Below are 23,263 nucleotides of genomic sequence, written 5' to 3'. Positions count from 1 at the left end.
GCATTGGCAGGCGGATTCTTAACCACTGTGCCACCAGGAAAGTCCCAAACTGAGTCATATTTGAACATGATTCCTGCAATACCACAATTCTCATCATTCACAGATTTCCTGATTATTGTTTATTGGGTACTTTTTGACTGTTGAACTTACATATGTGTTTGTAAATAGCCTTGGTATATGGATGCAGTAAAATATTAATCGAAACCTGAAAATGCCATGTGTTAAAAACCTTCTGCTTGTGGTCATAAGACACTAGTGGATAGATTGATGATCAAACTGGAGGTCTTCATTTTTCATTTCCCTTCCCTACTTTGGGGTAGGAGGGAGGTAGAATTTTAAAAATAGAAACCAGCCTCCACCAGGCTATAGGATATTGGGATTTACAGAAATGAGGGTCCTTTCTAAAAGACGTCTGTTAAAAAATTTCCATCCTTTTCTGGAGACCCGGAAGCGTGAATCTCAGGTACGAGAAAGTAGAGCAAGTTAAGTGTTCTGTCTCAGCCAAAGTCTAATCTATTTTAGATTTTGTAAATACGGGTTAGCTTTATAAATTGAACTCATATAATTTGTAAGGCAGTGTATTTTGTGGAACATAAACAGTATTTGCTCATACCGTGTGGCAATTCTAATGCAGCGTAAACATGGGAAATCTCTGGACGTACTGATGAGGAGTCATTATTGGTGAGTAAACGCTGATGTGATCAGGACCTGTGATGAAGGAAATACCTGGAGTTTTTCAGAGAACGTATGGTGACTTACCTGAGACTCATTTTCCTTACCCCCCTCTATTTTTAGGTACTTTTACCCATTTCCAGTGCCACCTTTACTTTATCAAGTTGAACTTTCTGTGGGAGGACAGCAATTTAATGGGAAAGGAAAGACGAGACAGGCTGCGAAACACGACGCTGCTGCAAAAGCTTTGAGGACCCTGCAGAACGAGCCCCCACCCGAGAGGCTGGAGGTGAGGAGAGAGCAGAGCTGGGGCTCCTTGACGCCTTGGGTGTAGCAGGAAGGTGGTAGGGAAGACACCATCTCAAGTTGCTTTCTCTAAGAGGATGTATTGAGAGTTGTCCATAATGTTTGTTATTTGATAGCTTACAAGTTTTTATACCCTGTAGCTTTCTTGCCTTTCTTCCCCCTTAAAAAAAATGTCTCAGCAAGAAAGTCAGGTGCCTTCTTTTGTGCTCAATGGCATAGTTTTGAGTGAACATGTTAGAAAGATTGTGGACTCACTTGAGTTGTGAAGAACATGCATGGCAGAATTCTTTGGTGCTGAAGATTATGCTTGTCAGAATCTGTGATTTATGGTACCAGGTTAGAGGGTTTTCTAAAGCCATTTTGACCAGTCTTTCTTTCTTTATTATCTTGAAGTGCCAGTTATCCATTGCTGCTTAACACACTGTCACAAAAATTAGTGGCTTAAACACCTACAGGCCTTTATTTTGCTCACAAGCCTGCAGTTTAGGCAGGGCTTGGCACGGGGAGCTTGTCTCTGCTACACGTAGCTTGGGCTGAGGCAGCTATGCAGGGGCTGGAGGATCTCTTTCAAGATGACTCCTTCACATGGCTGGTGAGTTGTTGCTGGCTGTCGCCTGGGAGCTGAGAGGGGGCTTTGGTCCGGAGACCTCAGTTCCTCTCCTAGTTAACCTATGCAGAGATTGTTTACACATCCTCACAGTGTGGTGGCTAGGTTCCAAAGTTGAGCATTCTAGAAGACAGGAAATGGAAGCAGCTGCCAGTTTCTTAGGACCTAGGCCCAGAAGTCAGCACAGCGTCACTTCTGCCATATTCTGTAGGTCAAGCAGGCACAGAGCCCAGATTCAAAAACAAGAGGTACAGAATCTCACTTTTTGTACTGAGGTAAAATTCACATAACATAATTTCACAATTTTAACCATTTTATGTGTATATAGTTCAGTGACTTTTAGTACGTTCACAATGCTGAGAACCCCACTTCTGGATGAGAGGAGTATCAAAGAACTTGGGGGCTGAGCCAACCAACTGCTCTGTGAGTCACTCTGAGACACATTTTATTTTTTTATTTTCAATTTTTAATTTTTGGCCACACCATGCAGCTTGTGAGATTTTAGTTCCCCAACCAGGGATTGAACCCGGGCCCTCGGCAGTGAGAGTGCGGAGCCCTAATCACTGGGCTGCCAGGGAACTCCCTTGGGGACTGTGTTTTAAAATTATCACAACAGGTAAAGGATTTGAACTCTGTGACTAAATAGGAATATGGGTCTTAAAAAGTCAGTGATTCCATGCCATTGAGGGTCCAGAGTTCCAGGAGAAACCCACTGAGTTAGAAAACACTGAGATTTCATGATTCTGTTTAATCATAGTATGAAATGCTTCCTGAAAACATCCCTGGGAAGCATTTGACTTTTCTTCATCAAGAAACAAGTCCTCAAAGAATAGGAAGATCTTGCACAGAACGTAGGGCTAAATGGGTGATGATAGGTTTGAAGTTGAAGGGACCCTTGGCAGGGTGCTTGCTGAGGTCCATTGTGTCCAGCTGTCCCCCAGGGTGACCCAGCTCAGGGTGGTGCTCTGTGGCTTCATGGCTGCTGTGCAGGACGGTTTTGTTTTTCTTCTGTTGCAGTGCATTTCCATCTTGAGTGTCATCATGCATTTTAACAGAGATGATCTGTTTCCTGGGTCCACTGAGGACCAAATAAAGGAGAATGGACTATAGCTTAGAAGAGGAGAATTTAGTGAAGTGAAAGGATGAAGTTCTCAGTGGTGAGATTTGTTAAAAACACCAAAGGTAGTGAAATCTGAGTTATTTTTGGAGGCTTCATTTTTTGAGTTGACTTTGGTGCTAATATAATTGGAGTCAGATGGAGTAGGTATTTCTTGGTTCCTTCTAGCCAGCAGTTGTTAAACGATCGCTGAACAGTGGTATGTGGGTTGTCTGCTTCAGAATCACTTGAGAAGTTAAAAAAAAAATTCCTTGGCCTAACCCACATGAATCTAGATTCTAATGCAGTGGGTCTAGCCAGTAGTCTGGCTTTTTCTTTTTTTCCTTTTTCTTTTTCCTGGCTGTGCCGCACGGCATGTGGGATCTTAGCGCCCTGACCAGGGATCGAACCCACGCTGCCTGCAGTGGGAGCGTGGAGTCTTAACCACTGGACCACCGGGGAAGTCCTGCTTTTTTTTTTCTTTTTTAACATGCTCTTAGAGTACCTCTAAAGCACAGTCAGGGTTTGGGAATCCCAGGTCCTAAGTATTTTCAGTGCTTCCCAGGCAGTTTTCCCCCTTGGAATCCTCCTTGGAAGTATGTACTCACCATATCGCTGCAAAGGGAAAGCGCCCGTCAGTGTCTCAGAGTGACTCACAGAGCAGTTGGTTGGCTCAGGTCTTAAGGTCAGGGGGCTGTAGTGGACACCCTGTCCTCGGCTCACCTGACGTTCTATAAGCAGCTTGGCTGGGAGTCATGATCATCACTTGTGCCCCTTGTTTCCTCCTCTTTGCCCCTTTTCTAATTCTATATGGTTTGAAGTAGAGACTTCAGAAATTAGGGTCATTAACTAGGATATGACCTTTTCTTTGAGGTAATAAGTGAAACACTTGGCTTCCCACCTAAATGAGCTGCGCCTGGTCTACCAGGCCCCCTGGAGGGTGGGCAGCAGGGGAGAAGGACATTTTTAAAAGACAGCTTTAATTTTTTTTCTTATAAGTAATGCCTGTGAACTATAAAAATTTTAAAACTCAAAAAGAAAAACAAATGCTGTATAAATTTACCACTTGTAGATAGTCACTGTAAACATTTTTGTGAATGTCAGTGCACATATAAGTAAGCACATGCACCTGTTTCACAAAAATGGGATGATATTGTACAGTAACCACCTTTTTTTCACTGAAGTGCTCATTATGAATGTGTTGTAATGCCATTTACTTATAATTCCATGGGGGACTCAAATTCAACATGGTTCTAAGTACTTTTTTTTTTGGCCACACTGCACAGCATGTGTGATCTTAGTTCCCCAACCAGGGTTCGAACCCACACCCCTTGCACTGGACTGCCAGGGATGTCCCTTAAGCACTTGTTAATGGCTGCACAGTGTTCCATTGTGTGAGCATACCAGTTTATTTTTTCAGCAACAGAGGCTTGGTTTTTAGGTTGTTTGCAGTTTTTCCTGTTATAAAAATAGGTAGTGAAGAACATTGTTGTAGTTAAATCTTTGTGTATGTCCGTGATTATTTTTATGAGCCACAGTCCTAGAAGTGGAATTGCATGGTAACGTATATGGCCAAGTTCCCCACCAGGAAGATGGTACCATTTTAGGCCTCTGCCAACAGGGCCTGAGCAGCCTGTTTGCCCACAGCCTGCCAGCACTGGAAATTATCATTTTAAACGAATTGTCCATTTTGCTATTAAAAATTTTTAGCTCATGTGGTGGATCGATTCACCTTCTCTAAAATATAGCCACTAAATCTGGCGGTTTCTGTCTAAGACAGGTGTGGTTTGGTCCCTTGATGACAGGCACTGTGCTTGGCTGACCCTAAAGGTAAACAGCAGCACTGCCCCTCCCCATGTGGAGCTTGGTTGAATGGAGTATCATCAAAAAGTGCAGTGCTAGGATGGAAGTAGCAAGTATCATGAGAGCATAACATGTCTTGTTTAGGTAGGAGTACTGATGGTGCATTGAGGAAGAGTCATTTAAGCTCAGACTGAAGATGAGCAGAAGAGCAGGGGAAGTACATTCCCAGCAGAGGGAGCAGCTTGAGCAGAGGCCCTGCGTTGGGAAAGCACCTCTATTCTATTCTATTCTGTTCTGTTCCTGTCCCGTCCATGGCTTGTGCTAATAAAGGATGACTTATTCAGTGTTGAGGTGTTAGGAGTAAGATGGTCATAACTACAGTATCTGTAATAGAGAAAAACAGGAGCTAGCCTAATATGTCCATTAGTAGGGAAATGGTTAAATAAATGAATACATTTATCCCAAGAGTATCAGAGTGTGGTATATCTATTTACGTGGATGTGAAAGGAGGCCCATAATGAATGAATGGGGGGGGGAAATCATGATCCAGAGCTGTTACTACGTGTATAGTGTGATTGTGTTAAGTAATCAAAATTGCCAACTGTGTGTGCATGTATCTGTATATATTTGCATGTGCATAGTTTCTATCTTGAAGCTTATAGCAAACTTTAAAAGTAGTTTTCTCTTGGTGGTGGTGGTAGAGGACAGACTTTTAAAAAAGTTGTATTGTTTGAAGTTTTCTTTTTTTAAATACTACTTCTGAAAAAATAAATAAATGCAGTTCTTCCTGGTCTTGAGTTCTTATCTTCACTTGAGCCAGGGACGTATTTAAGTAGGACTAAAACTAAAATTGGAGACCTTAATCTTCATTATACTATCAGGGTCCATTGGACCCAATTTCCATTTTTGAGCTTTCTCTACCTCTGTAATAATTGATATTGCATGACTTTTATTCTTTTTCTAGAGGCTTTAAAAAGAACAAAGAGAAAACATACTTATTTTTGAAAGTAGAATAATGATTTCTGTCTTAAAATGATCATGTGGGTCCTTTGGATCCTTTTATAAATCTTTACATTATGGAATCTTAATTTTCCTATGCTTTGAAAAACATTTTGCTGCTGTCCTCCTACATATCATTTCAACACTCTTCATCATATTTTCCCAAATATGCAATAAACAAGACTAAAATAATAGTAAAGTGGAAGAATGATGAAATCCTTGGTGGATGATACAGTAGTGAAATAATCGTCATTATTGCATCATCCTTTAATGCTCTTACTGCATTGCCTAATGTATCACATTATCTTTCAAGAAGATACAAAAGAAGATTGGAGACACCATCTTTTTACTCTACTTTTAGCTTTTGTTGAACCCAGGAGAGACTTCAGAATTTTTCTTTTTCCATCCGTACTGGCAAAGAGAAGAAAATTGATGGAGGAAGACATTTTCATTATTAGGTAAATCAGAAGATGAATGCAGAGAGAAAAATAGCAGCATTCTAGACTCTAATGGTGATGGTGAGATTGAGTGTTGACGTGACTCAGACTGGGAGTCTTCAGTTGATACCTTAGATAAGTTTTCCCAGACTTGAAGAGTGAGCAGGTGAACTGTGTATTTCTCTGGTGTATGAAAAAGAAATGTGCATTCTCTTCTGGTCAGTCATTCAACAGGAAGGACTTCGCTGCACAATATTTTGCAACAAGAACTGGACCATCCTGTTTTGTTTTTCTAAAAAATTTGTGTGGCAACATTCTCTCATCTTATATGATGTTTGGCCACCAGAGTTTTCTCACCACTTAATGTCCACAAAATAACTGGATACATATAGAAAGAGGTGTATGTATTAGAAGGAAATTGATGATACAACAATGAAAAAAATCATTAGATCCTTCTTTTGGTCTTTATAAATCTAGAAATGAAAGCATTTTGTATTGGGTTGGCCAAAAAGTTCGTTCGGTTAGTGAATCCGTTCAATAACGTTCTTCGTGAAAATGAAAAATGTGTCTTTTATTTTTACTTAAAACCAAACGAACTGTTTGGCCAACCCAGTAGTTACGGGGCAAAGAAGATGGCTTTTCTCCCTTCAACAAAGTTATGAGCCAGTTTCAAAAGTAATGTGTTTTGACAATACCAGTACAAGAAGAATCAGAGTCATAAGCTAGAACCCATTGGAGGTGGATTTGAAATCTGGCATCGTTACTATGGGCAGTGCTCAAAGTTCAGGCGTGACAGCTGTTAGTTGCATTTAATGACCTTGCCCATTTTGGGTATATGTACCTTCATTCCTGACTACAAACCTGGAATAAAAACTTAGGTTTGTTATTTTAATTTTTTATTAAAGTCTCTAATGAAATGATTTTTGTTGTCCTTTTATTCTGTATGTTATTTGTAAAATGTCTTTAAATATAGAAAAATAAAGAGGGCCCATTGGAGCCAGATGGTAAATGGTGATTACTATTTTTCCCTGGCATATTGAGGGTTAAGCATGGTTCAGAGTGTTTTTTTCTTTTCTTAATGTTGCCTAGATTTTATTGCTGAACCATACACTATGGGATTGATGTTAACAGTAATTCCCACTTCATGAAGGTAAGACTGAGGGCCCGCTACACTTTCCTCATCTCACTGGGAATGGTATTTGTGGATTTGTTTTGAGTCATTTGCTGCTTCCCCCATTGCAACATTTTGTCCAGTCCAGATAATATTAAAATTATTTATGTAAAAGAGCAACATAATCTCACTTCCAGATAAATGTATATCTTTGTTTCCTGTTTTGCATTTTTATTTTACTGGCTGCTTTGTCCCTTTTGCAATTCCTTCAGAAGTAGTACCTTCGAGCAGTGAATCTCAACTCTGTTTGCTAGTAAAATCACGTGGGGACTTAAAAAAAAATCAAATACTATATATAAAACGATATCTGGGACTTTCCTGGTGGCGCAGTGGTTAAGAACATTGTAGGGGACACGGGTTTGAACCCTGGTCCAGGAAGATCCCACATGCTGTAGAGCAAATAAGCCCATGTGCCACAACTATTGAGCTTGCGTTCTAGAGCCTGCGAGCCACAACTACTGAAGCCTGCGTGCCTAGAGCCCATGCGCTGCAACAAGAGAAGCCAGCGCAATGAGAAGCCCGTGCACCGCAACGAAGAGTAACCCCCGCTCACCACAACTAGAGAAAGCCCATGCACAGCAACGAAGACCCAACGCAGCCAAAAAAAAAAAAAAAAATCCAGGCCCTATCTGCAAAAACTTGAGTTCACTTATCTGGAGCAGGACTCTGGCATCTGTATTTGTAAAGCTCCCAAGTGATTCTAATGCTGCTATGGTTGAGGACTGCTGGCTGAGAGTTTAAAATTTAGTAGTAGACCATTGTTTTTTATCAGACTTATGTGGAACCTCAATATGCAAAATAGAAAAATAACATTTCATTAGTAAAACTTACAAGTTTGAACTTCAGAATATTTATAAAAGGCAGTCAATGAGAATGATTTATGTGAATTTTCACAACACAAAATTATACTATATATTGTTTTGGTCCATTTGAAAAAGAAAGCCACATGGCTGGGAAAGATCCAGTCCCATTTTAGAATAGCAGTTAACTCTTCTATGGGGAGAAGAGTGAGAAGGGCTTCATTCATTGTTTTCCTTATAAAAGCAAAAAAAAAATTGATGTCAGTAGTGTCTAGTGTTGGCATTTGTTAAATCCAGCACAATTGCCTGTTACATTATTATCTGTACTTTTCTGTATGTTTGAAATAGGTCATAACTAACAATAAAAGTTAAAAGGAATTGAGCTGATATAGTGAACAAAAAATGAAAATTGGGGTACATGCATGGCAATAGAAGCATTATCATCCTCATCACCTGGTTTATTTCCAAATTTGGTTCTTGTTGCACCTAAGGAAAACATTCTCATTGACATAGTTATTTATCATGAGAGTGGACCAGTTTTTAAAATAACTCATTTATTTAAAAAATCTGTGGATACTCTTCAAATAAACAGCTGTCAGAAAACTTGTTTGTGTACAAAAATGAGTTAGCCTGTTAGCACAAGTTAATGTGTTGATGGTCTCTAGTGTGTTACTGTTTGGTATGAAACACATAGTTTTCTTTGTTGCTTTTCAAAAAATTAAGGTCAAATATATAGATAATATAAAGAACGCCATTTTAACCATTTTTTAAGTGTATAGTCCTATGACATAAAATATATTCTCAATGTTATGTAACTATCACCACTGTCCATTTTCAAAACGTTTTCATCATCTCACACGGAAACTCTTGTACACATTAAACAAAACTCCACCTTCCCCCCCGTCCTCATCCCCTGTAAACCTCTGTCCTGCTTCTGTCTCCGCACTTGCCTGTTCTGGATACCTTGTATAAGTGAATATTTGTCTTTTGTGTGTGGCTTATTTCATTTATCGTAATGTTTTCGAGGTTCATCCATGTTGTAGCTTGTTTCACAATTCCATTCCTTATTAAGACTGAGTAATATTCCATTGTATCAGTATTCCACATTTTGTTTATCCATTCATCTGTTGATGGATGTTTGGGTGGTTATCATCTTTTGGCTATTGTGAATAATGCTGTTATGAACACTGATGTACAAGTATCTGTCCCTACTGAGTATATATTTAGCAGTGAAGTTGCTGGATCATATTGTAATTCTAAGTTTAACTTTTTGAGGAACCACCATACCGTTCTCTACAGAGGTTGTACCATTTTACATTCCCACCAGCAGTGTACAAAGATTCCAATTTCTGCACATTCTTGACAACACTTGCTATTGTCTGTGGCTGTCCTTACGGGTGTGAAGTGGTATCCCATTGTAGTTTTGATTTGCATTTCTCTATGATTAGTGATGTTGAGCGTTTGTATATCTTCTCTGGAGAAATGTCTATTCAAATTCTTTCTCCATTTTTGAATTGCATTGTTTGTTGTTGTAGTTATTTATATATTCTGGACATTAATTCTTTATCAGATACATGATTTGCGAATATTTTCTTCCATTCTGTGGGTTGTCTTTGCTCTCTTAATTGTGTCCTTCAATGTACTGAAGTGTTTTTTGGTTTCTTTTTGTACAAAAGTTTTAAATTTTGAGTCCCAATTCATCTATTGATTTCCTTTTTTTAAAAATTAATTAATTTGTTGGTTGTGTTTGGTCTGCGTTGCTGCGTGCGAGCTTTCTCTAGTTGCGGCGAGCAGGGGCTGCTGCTCTTCATTGCGGTGCACGGGGCTTCTCATTGCGGTGGCTTCTCTTGTCGCGGAGCATGGGCTCTAGGCATGTGGGCTCTAGAGCGCAGGCTCAGTAGTTGTGGCGCATGGGCTTAGTTGCTCTGCGGCATGTGGGCTCTTCCCGGACCAGGGCTCGAACCCGTGTCCCCTGCATTGGCAGGCGGATTCTTAACCACTGTGCCACCGGGGAAGTCCTGTTGGTTTTCTTTTGTTGCCTATGCTTTTGGTGTCATATCCAAGAAATCATTCCCAAATCCAGTGTCATGAAGCTTTTCCCCTGTATTTTCTTCTAAAAGCTTTATACTCTTAGCCCTTATGCTTAGGTCTTTGATCCATTTTGAGTTAATTTGTGTATGTGCTATGAGGTAAGAGTCCAACTTCATTTTTGTGTGTGTGGTATCTGGTTTTCTCAGCACTATTGTTGAACATGCTTACTTTTTAAAATACAGTATTTTTTTTGTTGTTCTTGTTTAAACCTATTTAAAAAATAAATTTCAAACCAAACCTCTTTGGAACTCTAGCCTTCTAAGATACCTTGCTTGAACATTTCTGGCTTTAAGGATTCACTCATAAAAAGGCAGGCCCTCTTTCTCCTTATGATTTAAACAACAAGCATGAAAGTGTGTTTGGCTTAATAATTAATCACAGAAGTTGCTATGCAAACAGTTTCGACCAGGTAGTGAGTGAAGTGAAACCAGATTGGAAAGAAAACATTATCATCGTGGAAGGAGAGAAAGAATTACAGTGTCTGGTTAAATTTACTTATACAGGATTATATCCTTAATTATATTAATTTTTTTTATTTAGAGTTTTCTTTCTTTTAATTATAGCTTGAAATATGGATCCTGTGTTAGGGTTAGGATCTACCTGATAAACCTAAGGAAATGCACAACACATCAAATCCTGGATGGTGCTACATCTGCCTATCCAGTGATTTCAGCCTTGGGTTCCTGTCATATAGTTCTTATCTTGGAAATAGGATTTTACAAATTCTTTGACAGAAGAATCCCAGTAATAAGAAAAACACAGCTGTCTTGCCATGTTTTGGGGTCACTTTGCTATTACTGAACTTATCTCATTGCTTGTATTATCACTGCCACACAGTATAGACTCCATGTGGTCCGTGTGCACAGAGAAGATCTCTGCCCCTCTGTAGTCCCAGCCTGTGGAGGACTGTAAATGAACGTTGTTACAAAGCTGGAGTCAGCTTTTGTTCAAGGTTCTTTATTAGTCTGCACCTTGCATTTTTGCCAGCAGCAGTGAAGTATGAGACATGTGGCGGTTTTGTAATTGTTCCACTGCAACTTCTTTAAAAAAGTGGTTTCCAGGGATTTTTTTGTCCAAATAAGAAACCCACATACCTAGGTGGAGAGACTTACATTTGTCCTTGCCATGCCCCACACAGACTGTACTTGGACTTTTTCCAGAATGTGGCTTGCCAGTCCTTGAGGAGGCTTCGGGAGTCCCTCTCCCTGAGCGGCCGTGGCTCACTACAACGCGATTAGACTGATCCGTACCCAAAGGCCTGTTATGTGTGGACTGTTTATGTTGGATTTATGAGGTAGAAACTAGCCAAAGTTGGATAGGACACTTTTTTTTAACCTTTTAATTTCAGTGACACATGAAACACATGTGGCTCTGTTCACGGGGTTACTGCTGCATCTATAAAGCCTAGTTTCAGTGCTTTTAAGATTTATCATCACAGCTGGGATCTTGACCGCTTTAACAAGAGTTCACTACTAACCAATTATTCTTCCTTTAGGTGAACGGAAGAGAATCAGAAGAAGAAAATCTCAATAAATCTGAAATAAGTCAAGTGTTTGAGATTGCACTTAAACGGAACTTGCCTGTGAATTTTGAGGTAAGCTTATTTTACACATCTATTATACTGTTGGTGTTCATCATCGGAATTGTATTTTTCTTAAATAACATTGGAATGATAATCATATATATGTGAATCTTCAAATTTAAGATTCAAACTTTATTTATTTTTAAGTAATCATGTTTTATTAACAGAAGAATATACAAATTTTTTTTTTTTTTGATGGTACGCGGGCCTCTCACTGCTGTGGCCTCTCCCGTTGCGGAGCACAGGCTCCGGACGCGTAGGCTCAGCGGCCATGGCTCACGGGCCTAGCATCTCCGCAGCATGTGGGATCTTCCCGGACCGGGGCACGAACCCGTGTCCCCTGCATCGGCAGGCGGACTCTCAACCATTGCGCCACCAGGGAAGCCCCCAATTTTTGTTTTTTTTTTTGAATTTTATTTATTTTTTTATATAGCAGGTTCTTATTAGTTATGCATTTTATACACATCAGTGTATAGATGTCAATCCCAGTCTCCCAATTCATCCCACCCCACCCACCCCACCCCTGCCGCTTTCCCACCTTGGTGTCCATACGTTCTCTACATCTGTGTCTCAATTTCTGCCCTGCAAACCGGTTCATCTGTACCATTTTTCTAGGTTCCACATATATGCATTAATATATGATATTTGTTCTTCTCTTTCTGATTTACTTCACTCTGTATGACAGTCTCTAGATCTATCCACGTCTCTACAAATGACCCAATTTCATTCCTTTTCATGGGAGAGTAATATTCCATTGTATATATGTACCACATCTTCTTAATCTATTCGTCTGTCAATGGGCATTTAGGTTGCTTCCATGTAAATAGTGCTGCAGTGGGCATTGGGGTGCATGTGTCTTTTTGAATTAGGTTTTCTCTGGGTATATGCCCAGTAGTCGGATTGCTGGATCATATGGTAATTCTATTTTTAGTTTTTTAAGGAACCTCCATACTGTTCTCCATAGTGACTGTATCAATTTACATTCCCATCAACAGTGCAAGAGGGTTCCCTTTCTCCACACCCCAACAAAAACAACAACATTTGTTGTTTGTAGATTTTCTGATGATGCCCATTCTAACTGGTGTGAGGTGATACCTCATTGTAGTTTTGATTTGCATTTCCCTAATAATTAGTGATGTTGAGCAGCTTTTCATGTGCTTCTTGGCCATCTGTATGTCTTCTTTGGAGAAATGTCTATTTAGGTCTTCTGCCCATTTTTGGACTGGGTTTGTTTTTTTAATATTGAGCTGCATGAGCTGTTTATATATTTTGGAGATTAATCCTTTGTCCGTTGATTTGTTTGCAAATATTTTCTCCCATTCTGAGGGTTGTCTTTTCGTCCTGTTTATGATTTCCTTTGCTGTGCAAAAGCTTTGAAGTTTCATTAAGTCCCATTTGTTTATTTTTGTTTTTATTTCCATTACTCTAGGAGATGGATCAAAAAAGACCTTGCTGTGATTTATGTCAAAGAGTGTTCTTCCTATGTTTTCCTCTAAGAGTTTTGTAGTGTCCGGTCTTACATTTAGGTCTTGAATCCATTTTGAGTTTATTTTTGTGTATTGTGTTAGGGAGTGTTCTAATTTCATTCTTTTACATGTAGTTGTCCAGTTTTCCCGGCATCACTTATATTGAAGAGACTGTCTTTTCTCCATTGTATATCCTTGCCTCCTTTGTCATACATTAGTTGACCATAGGTGTGTGGGTTTATCTCTGGGCTTTCTATCCTGTTCCATTGATCTATGTTTCTGTTTTTGTGCCAGTACCATATTGTCTTGATTACTGTAGCTTTGTAGTATAAAGTCAGGGAGTCTGATTCCTCTAGCTCCGTTTTTTTTCCTCAAGACTGCTTTGGCTATTCGGGGTGTTTTGTGTCTCCATACAGATTTTAAGACTTTTTGTTCTAGTTCCATAAAAAAATGCCATTGGTAATTTGATAGGGATTACATTGAATCTGTAGATTGCTTTGGGTACTATAGTCATTTTCACAATATTGATTCTTCCAACCAAGAGCATGGTATATCTCTCCGTCTGTTGGTGTCATCTTTAATTTCTTTCATCAGTGTCTTATAGTTTTCTGCATACAGGTCTTTTGTCTCCCTAGGTAGGTTTATTCCTAGGTATTTTAATCTTTTTTTTGCAGTGGTAAGTGGGAGTGTTTCCTTAATTTCTCTTTCAGATTTTTCATCATTAGTGTATAGGAATGCAAGAGATTTCTGTGCATTAATTTTGTATCTTGCAACTTTACCAAATTCATTGATTAGCTCTAGTAGTTTTCTGGTGGCATCTTTAGGATTCTTTATGTATAGTATCATGTCATCTGCAAACAGTGACAGTTTTACTTCTTCTTTTCCAATTTGTATTCCTTTTATTTCTTTTTCTTCTCTGGTTGCCGTGGCTAGGACTTCCAAAACTATGTTGAATAATAGTGGTGAGAGTGGATGTCCTTGTCTTGTTCCTGATCTTAGAGGAAATGCTTTCAGTTTTTCACCACTGAGAATGATGTTTGCTGTGGGTTTGTCATATATGGCCTTTATTATGTTGAGGTAGGTTCCCTCTATGCCCACTTTCTGCAGAGTTTTTTTTTTTTTTTTTTTTTGCGGTACGTGGACCTCTCACTGTTGTGGCCTCTCCCATTGCGGAGCACAGGCTCCAGACGTGCAGGCTCAGCGGCCATGGCTCACGGGCCCAGCTGCTCTGCGGCATATGGAATCTTCCCGGACCAGGGCACGAACCCGTGTACCCTGCATCAGCAGGCGGACTCTCAACCACTGCGCCACCAGGGAATCCCGAGAGTTTTTATCATAAATGGGTGTTGAATTTTGTCAAAAGCTTTTTCTGCATCTATTGAGATGATCATATGGTTTTTCTTCTTCAGTTTGTTAATATGGTGTATCACATGGATTGATCTGCATATATTGAAGAATCCTTGCATCCCTGGGATAAATCCCACTGGTGTATGATCCTTTTAATGTGTTGTTGGATTCTGTTTGCAAGTATTTTGTTGAGGATTTTTGCATCTATATTCATCAGTGATATTGGTCTGTAATTTTCTTTTTTTGTAGTATCTGTGTCTGGTTTTCGTATCAGGGTGATCATGGCCTCATAGAATCAGTTTGGGAGTGTTCCTTCCTCTGCCAATTTTTTGGAAGAGTTTGAGAAGGATGGGTGTTAGCTCTTCTCTAAATGTTTGATAGAATTCACCTGTGAAGCCACCCGGTCCTGGACTTTTGTTTGTTGGAAGATTTTTAATCACAGTTTCAGTTTCATTACTTGTGATTGGTCTGTTCATATTTTCTATTTCTTCCTGGTTCAGTCTTGGAAGGTTATACCTTTCTAAGAATTTGTCCATTTCTTGCAGGTTGTCCATTTTATTGGCATAGAGTTGCTTGTAGTAGTCTCTTAGGATGCTTTGTATTTCTGCAGTGTCTGTCGTAACTTCTCCTTTTTCATTTCTAATTTTATTGATTTGAGTCCTCTCCCTCTTTTTCTTGATGAGTCTGGCTAATGGTTTATCAATTTTATCTTCTCAAAGAACCAGTTTTTAGTTTTATTGATCTTTGCTATTGTTTTCTTTGTTTCTATTTCATTTATTTCTGCTCTGATCTTTATGATTTCTTTCCTTTTGCTAACTTTGGATTTTGTTTGTTCTTCTTTCTCAAGTTCCTTTAGGTGTAAGGTTAGATTGTTTATTTGAGATTTTTCTTGTTTCTTGAGGTAGGCTTGTAGAGCTATAAACTTCCCTCTTAGAACTGCTTTTGCTGCATCCCATAGGTTTTGAATTGTTGTGTTTTTGTTGTCATTTGTCTCTAGGTACTTTTTGATTTCCTCTTTGATTTCTTCAGTGATCTCTTGGTTATTTAGTAACGTATTGTTTACCCTCCATGTGTTTGTGTTTTTTACGTTTTTTTCCCTGTAATTCATTTCTAATCTCATAGCGTTGTGGTCGGAACAGATGCTTGATATGCTTGATTTCTATTTTCTTAAATTTACTGTGGCTTGATTTGTGACCCAAGATGTGATCTATCCTGGAGAGTGTTCCATGTGCACTTGAGAAGAAAGTGTAACCTGCTGTTTTTGGATGGAATGTCCTATAAATATAAATTAAATCCATCTGGTCTGTTGTGTCATTTAAACCTTCTGTTTCCTTATTTTTTTCATTTTGGATGATGTGTCCATTGCTGTAAGTGAGGTGTTAAAAGTCCCCCACTATTATTGTGTTACTGTCGATTTCCTCTTTTATAGCTGTTAGCAGTTGCCTTATGTATTGAGGTGCTCCTAGGTTGGGTGCATATATATTTATAATTGTTATCTCTTCTTCTTGGATTGATCCCTTGATCATTATGTAGTGTCCTTCCTTGTCTCTTGTAACATTCTTTATTTTAAAGTCTATTTTATCTGAGAGTATTTTATTGCTACTCCAGCTTTCTTTTGATTTCCATTTGCATGGAATATCTTTTTCCATCCCCTCACTTTCAGTCTGTATGTGTCCCTAGGTCTGAAGTGGGTCTCTTGCAGACAGCATATATATGGGTCTTGTTTTTGTATCCATTCAGCAAGCCTGTGTCTTTCGGTTGGAGCATTTAATCTATTCACGTTTAAGGTAATTATCGATATGTATGTTCCTATGACCATTTTCTTAATTGTTTTGGGTTTGTTTTTGTAGGTCCTTCTCTTCTCTTGTGTTTCCCACTTAGAGAAGTTCCTTTGGCATTTGTAGAGCTGGTTTGGTGGTGCTGAATTCTCTTAGCTTTTGCTTGTCTGTAAAGCTTTTGATTTTTCCATCGAAGATTCAAACTTTATATTTATTTAGCAAAGCAGTATTTATTCCTAGGGCAGCCATGGATCTCTAGGCGGTCCACAGCTGGCCTCTGTAGGTCCATTAACCTCCTAAAATGGTCTGAAGGGGATCCTTTTGTTGTTCACGTGTGTTTTCTTCTGGCGGGAGGGTCCGTTGGTTTCATAAGATTCTCAGAAGCATCTGCTACCCTCCAAATATTAAGAATCTCCTTAAATGGTCCCTAAAAATGTCAGAGTAATTGTTAAAAAGACATAAGTTTTGTCATTGCCCAGTGTGTGCCTCCCAGTTCACCCATTTAATAACCTCATTTGTTGTTGGAGACTTTGTGGCCTAAAAACGACAATTAATGATTGTTAGTTCAAAATGGAAAATAAAGTACATTTAGTATGTGTTTCTTTCAAAGACACAGTGAGTCGAGATAGGTTAGGCAGGTAAGGGGGAATTTTTTTTAAAGTTTCCATAATTTTCAAAAATTCTTTGCAAATTCTTTCTTTTGATTTCTGTGCTTGGTTATGCAAGGTTGTGTTTTAATAGATTTCTTTATCAACTATATGATCTTTCAAAGTTATAAAGAGTATAGGTTTAGTCTTCCAAAGAGCTTTAAAACCCAATGTATTTGTTACTTCAGGCAAATGTAATTTGAGGTGGGACATCTGCTTAAAACAATTTTAAGTGGTTCATTAACTTCTTTTGGCCTATTTCTTTTTTAAAAAGTCTACCTGGGGCTTCCCTGGTGGCGCAGTGGTTGAGAGTCTGCCTGCCGATGCAGGGGACACGGGTTCGTGCCCCGGTCCGGGAAGGTCCCACATGCCGCGGAGCAGCTGGGCCCGTGAGCCATGGCTGCTGAGCCTGCGCGTCCGGAGCCTGTGCTCCGCAACGTGAGAGGCCACAACAGTGAGAGGCCCGCGTACCGCCAAAAAAAAAAAAAAAGTCTACCTGAAGTTTATTGTCCTGTATAATACTTTAATTTTGTAGTTAGGTGATCCCCAAATTTCATGTCTGACTCTCATGAAATATATGCCTTCTTCTATTATGTGCTAGTGCCCTAAACTGGCTCCTGAGTTCAGTCCTTATGCCATCAGCTGAGTGATGGTGATGGTGATTTCTGACCTCCAAACTCATCTGTTGCCATGAGGCACAGGTGGGGGTAGAGAGTGGCACTTGGCTCACAGGGCCATCCCACACCCCCCCCACACCCATCCCTGCCCCTTCCTGGCAGGCAGGATCAGTTTATATTGTCCCCTTTCTAGAGTGCAGTGTACCAGATGGCTCTCGGGCTGGCATCGTACCTGGCCCTACATCCCTTCCAGCCTTTCTGCCTCTGTTCTGGGTGGGAGATGGTGGCTGGGGAGGCAGTGAGACAGGGGACACACAGAATAATAGGGCTAGTTGTTGAGTGGGAACTAGGTGGGAGCTTCACCCGGAGAAGCCTCATGGTCTCCCTGGGAACCTGTTTTGGGAAAGGGAAGAAATGCTTCTTTCCCTCCTGATGAGGGATTAGTGTGGCACAAGAATGGATGTTTAAAGATTGGAGGGAGGGGTACAAAGATTGTGGGAATGGGAGATGCCTGGCTTCTCGGGTCACCTAGGGGTTACAGAGGTGACTGCTGGGGCCAGGGCCCTAGATCCTTGTGAAGCTTGGCACCTGCCCACACCAATTGCTGCTTTGCCTGAGAGTCACAGAGCTTTCTGGACCTTAGTGAGGGATTGCCATTTTATATTTTTGCTCTTTGGGATTTGGGGACCAGATTGCTTCTGTCCTACCTATACTTCTGTTTAGGTTTTAGATTTGGCTTTCATACTTCTGTTCAGGAATATGTAACACTTAGCAGGGTATTGTCAGGTAGTCACAAAAGAAATTGTGGGAGTGCCCTGTGGTGGTGAATATCTCTTGAAGTAATAATTTAAAACGTGACAGTTTGTGTGTAGGTAGTGTCATTGAGTTTGTTAATATGAGTGCTTATATTAAATAGCTCTCACATATCAAAAGTTCATATTAGCTTCCATTATTAGGTTGAGCAAAGCTTTTATTTTTTCCCCACAGTTCTGTCTCTGGCACCTGGAAGATTCCCTTGCCTATATTGGATGCTCAGGAAATATTTATTGAATAAATGAATAGAATAGTTTTTTTTTTTTTTTATTTTGACAGATAGCAAGATACGTCATGTTGGAAACTGAGTTAAGTGTGCAATAGAGAATACAGGAGCCATTCATACAGCTTTTCAGAAAAATGTATACAGCTAGATTTTTGATAAAATACATAGTTTTAGTTAGAAAATGTTACGGTGCTGGTTGATATAGTTACTGGGAGGCAGTTGTGACTTGATCCCACTAAATACATTCTAGGTTAAATTGCAGATGTAGATTGGTGGGATTATGATGTGAGCAGACAATGAAAATGGTTGCTGAGGGACCAGGATGGACTGTGAATCTGAAGTGAGCCATCAGGGTGGCTACCCTTACTTTTCGAGTCTCATCTGAGGATGCGGAGAGCACTGTTCAAGGAGGGAGCATTTGGAATATAGGCTGTCAGTGTGGGAGGGCATCCCGGAGGCTCTCTTTTTTTTTTTTTTGCGGTACGCGGGCCTCTCACTGTTGTGGCCTTTCCCGTTGCGGAGCACAGGCTCCGGACGCGCAGGCTCAGCGGCCATGGCTCACGGGCCCAGCTGCTCCGCGGCATGTGGGATCCTCCTGGACCGGGGCACGAACCCGTGTCCCCTGCATCGGCAGGCGGACTCTCAACCACTGCGCCACCAGAAAAGCCCCCTGGGGGGCTCTCTAAGATCAGTCTGCAAGCGCCTATGCGAGCGGGGCTCTTCCCAACAAACCTCTTCCTTTGTAGGGCAGTGAGGCCGCTCTCTGAGATGCCTCCCTTTCTCACCTTTGAGCACAGCACAGCCAGTTCTTGGGCTCACACAGATTTCCTAGCCATCCTTCCAACTTTTTATTTTGAAACATTTCAAACCAATGGAAAAGTTGCAAGCGTAGGACAGTGAATGTATCCTTCACATCGATTCACCAGTGGTTAACATTTTAGCACATTTGCTTTTTTCTTCTCTGTAAATGTACATATTTTTCTATTTTTCATTCTGCTGACTCATTTGAGAGCAAGTGGCAGACATCATGCCCTTTGACTCCTAATATTTCAGTATGTGCCTCTTAAGAACAAGGACATTATCTTAAAATAACTATAATCTGATTGTCACTACAGGAAATTTAGCATTGCTGTAATACTGTTACCTAATATACATCCTAGATTCACATATTGCCACTTGTCCCCATGATGTCCTTTAGAGAAAGTATTTTCCTGGTCTTGAGTCTGGTACAGGATCACACATTGTGTTTAGCTGATGCATCTCGTTAGTCTCCTTTAATGTGTAACAGTTCCTCAGCGTTTTTTTGTGTTTTTTTTGTCTTTTATGATATTGGTTTGTTTTGTTTTTCAACATCTTTATGGAGTATAATTGCTTTACAATGTTATGTTAGTTTCTTTTTTTTTTCCAACATCTTTATTGGAGTATAATTGCTTTACAATGGTGTGTTAGTTTCTGCTTTATAACAAAGTGAATCAGTTACACATATACATATGTTCCCATATCTCTTCCCTCTTGCATCTCCCTCCCTCCCAGCCTCCCTATCCCACCCCTCTAGGTGGTCACAAAGCACCGAGCTGATCTCCCTGTACTATGCGGCTGCTTCCCACTAGCAATCTAGTTTGGTAGTGTATATATGTCCATGCCACTCTCTCGCTTTGTCACAGCTTACCCTTCCCCCTCCCCGTATCCTCAAGTCCATTCTCTAGTAGGTCTGTGTCTTTATTCCCGTCTTGCCCCTAGGTTCTTTATGACCTTTTTTTTCCCCCTTAGATTCCATATATATGTGTTAGCATACGGTATTTGTTTTTCTCTTTCTGACTTACTTCACTCTGTATGACAGACTCTAGGTCCATCCACCTCACTACAAATAACTCAATTTCGTTTCTTTTTGTGGCTGAGTAATATTTCATTGTATATATGTGCCACATCTTCTTTATCCATTCATCTGTGGATGGACATTTAGGTTGCTTCCATGTCCTGGCTATTGTAAATAGAGCTTCAATGAACATTTTGGTACATGACTCTTTTTGAATTATGGTCTTCTCAGGGTATATGTCCAGTAGTAGGATTGCTGGGTCGTATGGTAGTTCTATTTGTAGTGTTTTAAGGAACCTCCATACTGTTCTCCATAGTGGCTGTATCAATTTACATTCCCACCAACAGTGCAAGAGGGTTCCCTTTTCTCCACACCCTCTCCAGCATTTATTGTTTGCAGATTTTTTGATGATGGCCATTCTGACCTGTGTGAGATGATACCTCATTGTAGTTTTGATTTGCATTTCTCTAATGATTAATGATGTTGAGCATTCTTTCATGTGTTTGTTGGCAATCTGTATATATGATATTGGTATTTTTAAAAGTCAGTTATTTTGTAGAATGGCCCTCAATTTGGGTTTGTCAGATTGTTTCCTCAGGATTAGTTTCGGGTTGTGCGTTTTTTGGCAGGGAACACTACAGAAGTAATGTTGGTTCTCAGCAGCACATGATGTCATTTTATCCGAGTGTTAGTGATGTTAGTTTCACTGCCTACACCAGATGTGTGCCACTCTGTGGAGACTTCCTTTCCCTTTATAGTTAACCCATAACCTATGGGGAGATGCTTGAAGGCTATGCCCTTTCAGAGTTCCCCAGTGTTTCTAGCAGTCATTGATAATGCTTCCCGGCACCAGTTATTACTGTGGTGGATGTCAAACATTGATTTTCTGCATGTCCAAAGAAAATCTCCTCCTGCCTTATATTATATTAATTTATATTAGTATAGATGCATTCAAAGTGTTACTCCATTATTGTTGCTAATCATTTTGATGTTCAACTTGCCATTCAGACTAGCTCCTGTATCCTTTGATATGCCTCTATCAGCTTTTCTTGGGGGGGTGTGGGGGGCGGGGGGCTGTGCAGTCCGATTCCTTGAGGTATAATTTACATAAAGTAAAATTCATCCTATTTAAGTATGTAATTTGATGTGTTTTGATGGTATGGTTGTATAACTATCACCACAATTAAGATAAAGAACATCTTTCACCCCATAAAGTTTCCCCTGTGTCCCCTTGCAGTCAATCCCTTCCCTCCATCCTCAGCCTTGGGCAACCATTGATCTGATGTCTGTCCCTACAGTTTTGCTTATTTTCAAAATATTACGTACATGGAATTAGAGAATTTATTGCCTTTTTTTTTTTTTCCCCTTTTGGGCTTTCCCTTTATCTATTTATTTAACGGGATGCGTAATAACATTTTGAGAAGCCTGGAGGGAGCACATAAAAATATAAAGCCATCTTAGAAAACACAACCCAGACATGACCTTTCCATAATTGTAAATCATGATAACAAAGGCCAAAGTTCCTTGTACGGTTCCTTCCCTCAGGCCTCTCACCTTTTAACAAATGGCCAACCAGATACAGTGTGTTCGGTGTTGTCCATTTGGAAGTTTGTGATCTTTCCAGATTGCAAGATTACAAATCTACTGGCAAGAGTATTTTGCCTTTTGTGTGGCTTTTTAACTTAACATAATGCAGATTTTGAGTCCCTATGTTATATGTATCAATAGTTCATTTCTTTTTATTTCTGAATAATGTTCCATTGTATGGATGTACCACAACTTATTCATGCATTTACCAGTTGAAGAACATTTTCTTTTTTTTCTTAATTAAAAAAATTTTTTTTAACATTTTTGGCGGGCGACCCTGGTGGCGCAGTGGTTAAGAGTCCGCCTGCCAATGCAGGGGATGTGGGTTCGTGCCCCGGTCTGGGAAGATCCCACATGCCGCGGAGCGGCTGGGCCCATGAGCCATGGCTAATGAGCCTGCGCGTCCGGAGCCTGTGCTCCGCAACGGGAGAGGCCACAACAGTGAGAGGCCCGCGTACCGCAAAAAAAAAAGAAAAAAAATTTTTGGCTGCATTGGGTCTTCATTGCTGCGCGGGCTTTCTCTACTTGCAGTGGGCTACTCTTCATTGCGGTGTGAGGGCTTCTCATTGCAGTGGCTTTGCTTGTTGCGGAGCATGGGCTCCAGGCGCGTGGACTTCAGTAGTTGCAGCGTGTAGGCTCAGTAGTTGTGGCACACGGGCTTAGTTGCTCTGCGGCATGTGAGATCTTCCCGGACCAGGGCTCAAACCCGTGTCCCCTGCATTGGCAGGCAGATTCTTAACCACTACGCCACCAGGGAAGTCCAAGTTTAAGTTATCTTTGCAGTTCTTTTTATCTTTACACTGAATGTGTATATTCAGAGCATTGTTTTCCTAACTTGCTTGGATTATTTTTTTCCCTATGCTAACAGTCTATTACACAGTAATGTATGTATCTTAAGTGCACAGCCCATTAAATTTTAACATGTGTAAAAACCCATGATTCACTACCCAGATCAAGATACAGAACATTATCATAACCTCTGTAAGTCCCTGTGCTCCTTTCCAGCCAGAAGAAGCTGCTTTCTGTAATCACTATAGATTTTGTTTTCTGTGTTCTTAGACTTCATGTAAATAAAAAGATGTAATGTGACTTACTTCACTCTGTATGACAGACTCTAGGTCCATCTACCTAACTACATATAGTTCAATTTCATTTCTTTTTATGGCTGAGTAATATTCTATTGTATATATGTGCCACGTCTTCGTTACCCATTCATCTGTTGATGGACACTTAGGTTGCTTCCATGTCCTGGCTATTGTAAATAGAGCTGCAGTGAACATGGTGGTACATGTCTCTTTTTGAATTATGGTTTTCTCAGGGTATATGCCCAGTAGTGGGATTGCTGGGTCATATGGAAGTCAGAAAGAGAAAACAAATACAGTGTGTTAACACATATGTATGG

The 23,263-nt window shown here is 40.2% G+C and overlaps 1 protein-coding gene across 20 annotated transcripts in view; it reads left to right on the top strand.

The window, feature by feature from the left end:
- Positions 1-23,263, top strand: part of STAU1 (staufen double-stranded RNA binding protein 1) — a 90,381-nt gene that overhangs the window by 54,707 nt on the left and 12,411 nt on the right. For all 20 annotated transcript variants that reach the window (XM_060285572.2, XM_030839031.2, XM_030839036.3 and 17 more), the window contains 2 exons: positions 796-961; positions 11,478-11,576. In XM_060285572.2, coding sequence (XP_060141555.1) covers positions 796-961; positions 11,478-11,576 — 265 coding nt within the window. The remainder of the gene's footprint in view (positions 1-795; positions 962-11,477; positions 11,577-23,263) is intronic.

This window comes from Globicephala melas, chromosome 15 (genome assembly GCF_963455315.2).
Source record: "Globicephala melas chromosome 15, mGloMel1.2, whole genome shotgun sequence".
Lineage (NCBI taxonomy): Eukaryota > Metazoa > Chordata > Mammalia > Artiodactyla > Delphinidae > Globicephala > Globicephala melas.
Note: the sequence above shows the minus strand (reverse complement) of the source record. Positions and strands in the feature narration are given on the sequence as shown.